General features: G+C 51.3%; 1 protein-coding gene across 1 annotated transcript; it reads left to right on the forward strand.

Moving 5' to 3' along the window:
* Positions 1-1,285: 1,285 nt before the first annotated feature.
* On the forward strand, positions 1,286-6,868 carry GPR78 (G protein-coupled receptor 78; the record flags this gene model as incomplete). Its single annotated transcript, XM_082315289.1, has 3 exons — positions 1,286-1,953; positions 2,506-2,619; positions 6,631-6,868. 3 exons carry the CDS (start codon positions 1,286-1,288, stop codon positions 6,866-6,868), a joined length of 1,020 nt encoding a protein of 339 aa, XP_082171415.1.
* Positions 6,869-7,105: the final 237 nt, after the last annotated feature.

Genomic DNA, 7,105 nt, shown 5'->3' on the forward strand with positions numbered 1-7,105 from the left:
CTGGCCGATGGGGACAGTGCAAATACGCAGAGGGCAACTATAGCTCCTCTAGGCGCTATGAAAGAAAAAAGGTGAAAAAGGGCAAGTAATCCCTCAGATGGAGGGGGGGGAACCTTCCAAGGGGCACATCCGCTAGCTTTTCGACAGGTTCCAGGAATGCTGGATGCAACCGGTGCACTCAGGGTGTGCCCGACCACAGCGCAGGGATTAAACTACTAGCAACTCGTCGCCAGGTCTGATCCTTCCTGAGCCGCGCATTAGCGGGAAGTGGGGCTCCTGTTGCTCTCGCCTGCGGTCCGGGAGTGGATCAGACCGACTCCGCGATCCCTGCCTGAGCCTGTGCCTCGCAGCCGCTCGTCTGCGCATGAGTCGCCGCGGGAGGCTCCGCGGCTGGAGTATTTCAGGGGCTGGGCAGCGGGGGAAGATGCTCAGTGCCTGAAGGAGGCCGGGCGCCCGGCGGAGGGGGAGCCGCGGCGGGCCATGCAGCGGGCGCCGGCGCGGGGGGCACCGCGGAGCGCGGCCTGAAGCGAGGCCGGCGCGGCCGTCGGGGCAGCGCCCGCTTCAGCACCGCGGACAGCGCGCAGCGAGCACGGCGCCCCCGCCTCCGGCTCCCGGCCCCGGCCCCCGCTGCCCCCGGCCCGACTCCCCGCTACCCCCGGCCCCGCTCCCCCGGCCCCGCTACCCCCGGCCCGACTCCCCGCTACCCCCGGCCCCGCTCCCCCGGCTCCCCGCTACCCAAGGCCCGGCTTCCCCGGCCCTGGCTCCCCGCTACCCCCGGCCCGGCTCTCCCGGCCCCGGCTCCCCGCTACCCCCGGCCCCGCTAGCCCTGGCTCCGGTCCCCCGGCGCCCCGGACCCGCTAGCTCCGGCTCCGATTCCCGGGCGCCCCGACCTCGCCCCTGGCTCCGGTAAGCCGGGTGCCCCGGCGCCCCTACCCTCGCCTCCGTCCCCGCTCCTCCCGGACCCCGCTGCCTGGCACCGCTATCAGGGAACCCCGTCCCCGCTCCCCCGCCGGTCCTCTCCCCTCTGGCCCGGCCGGCCGCCCAGCCCCGCTCCGCTCCCCTCGCCCCTCTTTCTGCACCTCCGGCTCTGCTCCCTGCCCTCGGCTCCCCTCCCTGCGCCCCGCTGTCCCCGGCTCTGCTCCCCGCTCCCCCGGCCCCCTGCCCCCCGGTCCGCGCCGCCGGCAACATGCGCGGGCGGCCGCGGGCGGCGGCAGGCGAGGCTGCGGTGCCGGCTCGGATGCCCCCTTCCTCCTGCCCTCGCCCGCTCCAGGCGACCCGCTGAGAGATGGACTTGGCAGGCGTGCTGCTGGCGTTGCTCCTCGTGCTGGTGCTGGTTGTCTCTCTGCTCTCCAACCTCCTGGTGCTGCTATGCTTCGTCTACAGTACGGAGATCCGCAAGCAGGTCGCCGGGGTTTTCCTGGTGAACTTATCCTTTTGCAACCTGCTCCTCACCATCCTGAACATGCCTTTTACCCTGCTGGGGATCCTGAGGAACCAGCAACCCCTCGGGGACTGCGTCTGCAAAGCAGTGGGTTTCCTGGAAACTTTCCTGACTTCCAACACGATGCTGAGTATGGCAGCGCTCAGCATCGACAAATGGATTGCCGTGGTGTTCCCCTTAAGCTACACCAGCAAGATGCGGTATAAGGACGCTGTGATACTGATGGGCTACTCGTGGCTCCACTCCCTCACGTTCCCCTTGGTATCCTTGTTTTACTCGTGGGTAGATTACAACAGCGTTTATGCCTCTTGCACCTTGCACCTGAAGGAAGAGACGGAGCGGAGAAGGTTTACAGTGTTCACCATCGTCTTTCACTCCACCAGTTTCATGCTGTCGCTGGTGATCTTGTGTTTCACCTATTTAAAGGTGTTGAAAGTTGCCCGGTTCCACTGCAAGCGGATAGACATTATTACCATGCAGACTCTGGTTTTGCTGGTGGATATCCACCCCAGGTAATGCATGCATGTTCGTATTCACAGCCCCGGGGCACTCGCCGTAGGTACCCCGGGTGGAGAGGATGCCCTGCCTCCCCTGCGCCCTTTCCTGCCCTCCTGCCTGCCCCGGCCACATGGCCAACGCTTCTGCCTCTAGTTTCAGACGCTGCTTATAGTGCCAGAAGACGATGGCTTGTGCATTTGTAGCCTGCTTTGTTTAAATGCTAGTCCCGCTCGCCGGGTGCTCCCACTTGCCCGAGCTCCCTTTAACAGGGAGCCGCTGCTTTGGTGAGTACGATCGTCCCCAGGCTCGGCGGGGCCGGGGCTGCGCTCCCCTCCCCCGGGAGCTGCTGCCCTCCCCTTCCCCGGGAGCTGCCACCCTCCCGGGCAGGGGCTGCCCTCCCCTCCCCCGGGACTTGCCACCCTCCGGGGCTGGCGCAAGGGCCACCCTCCCCTCCCCCGGGGCAGGGGCTCGCGGGCCGGGAGCGAGTCCTTCCCCTCTCCCCTGAGCTCCCCTCTCGCCTCCTCGCTTCTTGCCTTAACCCACCGACTGCTCTTTTCCCTTTGCAGTGTGAAGCAGCGCTGTCTTAATGAGCAGAAACGGAGGAGGCAGCGGGCTACCAAGAAAATCAGTATTTTTATAGGGTCGTTCGTGATCTGTTTTGGTCCTTACATTATCACCAGGTTAGTATCGCCTGTTGGTGTGGGGGACTTTCTGGGACCACTATGCCCTGTGATGTGCAGGTGCCTGGGGGGGCGGGCTACAGCTAATTTTGGGGTGCCAGAGCCTGATGGAGACCTGGGGCCGGTTCTAGAGGGGCAGAGCACACACACGCACATGCACACATGCACACACACGCACACATGCACACGTACTCACACTCACACACAGGCTGGCCCTGCCTGCACGCCCAGCCGCTGGGCAAAGCCTTGGCAGCCTCTGGCTCTCCTTTCCTCAATGCAGCCAGGTCTGGGCGCCTCTGCCAAGAGCAAGAGGCTTTTAGGACAAATACCAGGAATTAATTACATGCCAGTGGGAGATGAAAGCAGTTTAAAAGCCTCGCCACCCTTCCTTATTAGCACACCCCAAGCAAAAGAAAGGAAAGCAGACAGCTTTTCCTGAGTAGCTCAGGTATCTTTTTTTTAAAGGCATAACGCCAAACTTGCTGCTATTGGAAGTTGAGGTGACATAATTTAAATTTATCCAGGCTGATAATTTGTCAGATAAGCTTTGTGTCTGGAAACATTAATGTCTGTAAATATATTGCTAATGGTGCAGCATGGCCTTGTGATGAGGTATGAGAGTTATCTCCCAGAAAACCAATAATTAGACTTTTAAAATGTATAGGAAACACCATGCTCCTCAACTGGTCAGAATCATTGGCTTCCACCCCAGTGGTTTGCACCTTTTTAAGTAGTCATGTATCATTCTCATTCCGTACTTGCGTAGTCTTTGTACAACATATGGTTATTATTTTTAAATCTTGCATAAATCAGTGAGCTGGAAGCCAATGTAACTCTACTGAATTTCAGCACCTCAGGATTTAGCCTTTCATCTCTAAACTGAAATGGGCTACATCTTTCACTAGTGATTTTTTAAAATATTTCCCACTTCACAGTGTGTTCAAGAAACACTTGAAGAGAACTGACTTCTGTCAAGGAAGGCACACTAGTCTGCGAAACCACTCTGGTGAGGGCTTCCTCAAGGCTGCTGCCAAGCTGCCAGGGTCTGCAGCCACGCCAGCTTACAGAAAGTGGCCAGCTTTAGCGCACTGATCTTACACAGTCACATATATATAGGCCACTTATGATCACTGCCATTGCCCTTTGCTTACATGGGTAGGGGGACAGATCAAGGCCAGTGCACAAAAATGATGGTGTTTTTTAACCTTTAGGATGACATTTCTTTCGGTTCCCATTTATATGTTGAAAGGGATTCCTGACTGATTGCCTGGATAACTGCATTTTTTTTCTGCAGTTGAAAGGATTATTACAAATATTAACATTACATCACAGAGTTAAAAGGTTAATTGATCACTGTTCAGTACATTCTGAGTCATTTTCTATTCACTTTTGCCATTATCAGGATATAATTATATCGAGCAAAGGGGATTTTGCCATCTTCTTTCCATCTGAACATTACCAAGCGCAGCAAGTTCCAGCATTGCCACATTTTACAGGGTGGAGATATTTCTCATAAACTTCTAAACTAAAAGTGACTTCTATCTTCAGACCTTGCATTTGGCAAATGTGAGATGGTGCATTTTCTATGTGTGGCAAACTGGTATCTCATGTGTCACTAGAGAGAAGACTGAGGGTTAGTTTACATAAATGTGCGTGTCAAGGTACAGCTTCTGCCTCAGTCGCAAGGACCGGGGTGGTTCAGTGACAGCAAAATGGGAAGAATCTGGGGAGGACATCCCCAAAGGCTCTTTGTCCCAAAGGCAAGACAGTGTCCAGGCAACACTGGATAAATGGTGGTGGTGGAGGTGAGGTTGAAGGACTTGCTGCCATGCCCATTTCTCCATCCTTCCCCCGTTCTGGTTTTTAGGGGGGTGCTGCTGAAGCGATCTCTATGGAGGCAATGTGAGAGATTTCCTCCCCTGCTTTCTTGCTCTTTGGCCTGGTGACTCAGGTTGCGTTGTGAGCTCAGTATTTGCTCCTCATTTCAGAAATGTGAATGAGATTATGATCATTAGCAATATATTCATCTGTTCACTAAGAGCTGACAGATTAATTTAATCTTTTTTGTAACAAAACTGAAAACAAGAAAATGATACTAAGATGCATTCAGATGGATATTTCTAAGGCTGACTTGATTTGGCCAGACCCTTTATCTTATTAAAATCTGTGTAATTTTTCTTCTGTTGGCTTCATTGCAATTATATTTGGGCCCATAATACATTAAAGGGAACAGATAGTAATACATCTGTTTTCATGACTGAAAGATACCTTACTCTTCTTATTTAGTGTCTTTATAAAAACACCAATCATGTAAATATCAAATGTATATTTCTTGTATTAAGATGATATACAGGATGGGATAAACCTAAGCAACCATTTAGCAAGTGTCATTTATTGTACATTTATTTATTTCTCACATTTTGTATCTGGTACATTTATTTATTCCTCACATTTTTTGTTGTCTTGTTCTCTCTGTTTGGAATTCACTGGAATTTTTTCCAAGCAGCTTCAGACAGAAGTCATCCGGTTTTTAAATGCACTTGCCATAGGAATGATTTCACTTATATGCATACAAATGAGAAATTTTCCTGTCAGATTTCAACCACTTGTTGCAATGTTCAGTCCTAGTGGTGGTAAGTCAGTTTTTTCTATGCAGAGGGATCGGAACAGCTTCAAAAGTCAACACCCTGCAAGTTGAGAGCTCTGCACTTTGGAAAGAGGCCAAAAGGTTCTTCAAGCCTTGAGAAAGCTTCTGATCTTACATCTTCAAACAGTGATGTTTTAGGGTACAGAAAAGGGCTATTTTGTCTCATGGTACTTTTCTTCCGGAATTAATATAGCAAAATAGTATATTCTTGCTCCTGCAAAAGGTTTCACCAAAGATGTACAGATAATAAAAACTTATCACCCTGTTATTTCCACCTTCCTGGAGAGTTTGCCCACTGCAGATGAGCTGTATGCCAGCCATTTGCTGGAATAGTCTGAAGTTTTGCTCTCACTTCTCTGGAAAAAATGTTTAACTTAGTTGCAGTTTCTGCACCCATGATTAATACACTCATCTCAGCTGAGGTGCTGAGGCCACTAATCATCTGCGAAGCACAGACCAGGAGGCACAGGTCTGGAGACAGCTGGCTGGTCATATAATGATGATAAAAGTGTTGTCTCCTTGTTTTCTTTGGCCAAACTAGCGGTCAGCCAAGTGCACACAGAAACTTTCACAGGTAAGTAGATGCAGTTGTGTTCCCACGCATACTACAGGATTGCAGGTGCCACCCAAACCTCTCTGAGATACTGCTGTGCTGTTCTTCATACTACAACAGTGAAACGTGAATCCTCTTTGCTTATGTGATAATTCACAGCAGTGGTGCAATGCAGGTTCACTGTTCTGCATCTGAGGGGGTGGATTCAGTGATCTAGACCAGGTTTCTGGTGTCATTTGAGATGCTGCATAGTGTCCAAAACCTTTACAGAGGTTGGCAAATATGACACAGGACCTAGAGGAGACCCACAACTTCCCGGAGCAGCAGCTCCTGGATGCCAAGGGAGTTATGCCCAAATGTCTCAAGTGTCACTGGACAGCTGTACTCTAGGCAACTGAGTTGAGTGAGCCTGGATGGCCCAAGTCACATGTGTCTATCTCAAACTTGCCAGGGGAGAGGTGTAGTCAATTATGTTATCAAGATTTTGACTAGCACAACTCTCTAAATTCAGAAAGTGAGCAATAAACTGCAGCACTTTCTTATCACTGATATATGGGAGCATTAACATTGAAAACACACTTTTTCTCTCTTTCCATAGAGGGAATGATTGTTGTCTCCCAGTGGCCTTGCTAGGAAAGTTCCCTTTGCCTTTATTGAATCCAAGAAGTAAGTACAGGGCCCTTCTCCTGCAGGGACTGTGTACTGTAAGAAAATAAGTGTTACTTTAATGTTTCATGAAGCATGAGTTCAGCACTGGGCTCAGTGTGAATATAACACTCAAGTGTTTCCATCTCTCTTTAATGTTTAACAGGTTGATAGAGCTCCTTCCTTTTGTTACCATAAATTACTACTGGGGAATTATAAGCAAGTGCCTCACCTACAGTAAGGCTGCATCAGATCCATTTGTTTACTCACTTTTACGTCAACAGTACAAAAAAGTTCTGATCAACATCGTCAATAGGATACTTAAGAGGGACCTGTACCCGTCATCGGGGTACAACAGCTCTCTTGACACTGAAAATGATTACTGCCTGCACAGAACAAATTAACACCATGAAAAGCATTCCCCTTTGAGTGGAACAGGTGTTTGCTGCTGCTGGAAAGCTGCCTTTTCCCTCTCACGCTGACAGTGGTGACCGTGTCTCCAGGGTGTGAAAGCTGCATTAATGCAATGCATTTCTTTGTGGACTTTCATGAAAGGCTCTTCCCTGGTCTGCAGCCAAGTACAATATATGGCAAAGCCTCATCCCTGAGTGAATGGAGTAGGCTTGAGGAGTTTAAGAGAG

The sequence above is a fragment of the Platalea leucorodia genome (assembly GCF_965183815.1).
Source record: "Platalea leucorodia genome assembly, chromosome: 6".
In the NCBI taxonomy this organism is placed as follows: Eukaryota; Metazoa; Chordata; class Aves; order Pelecaniformes; family Threskiornithidae; genus Platalea; species Platalea leucorodia.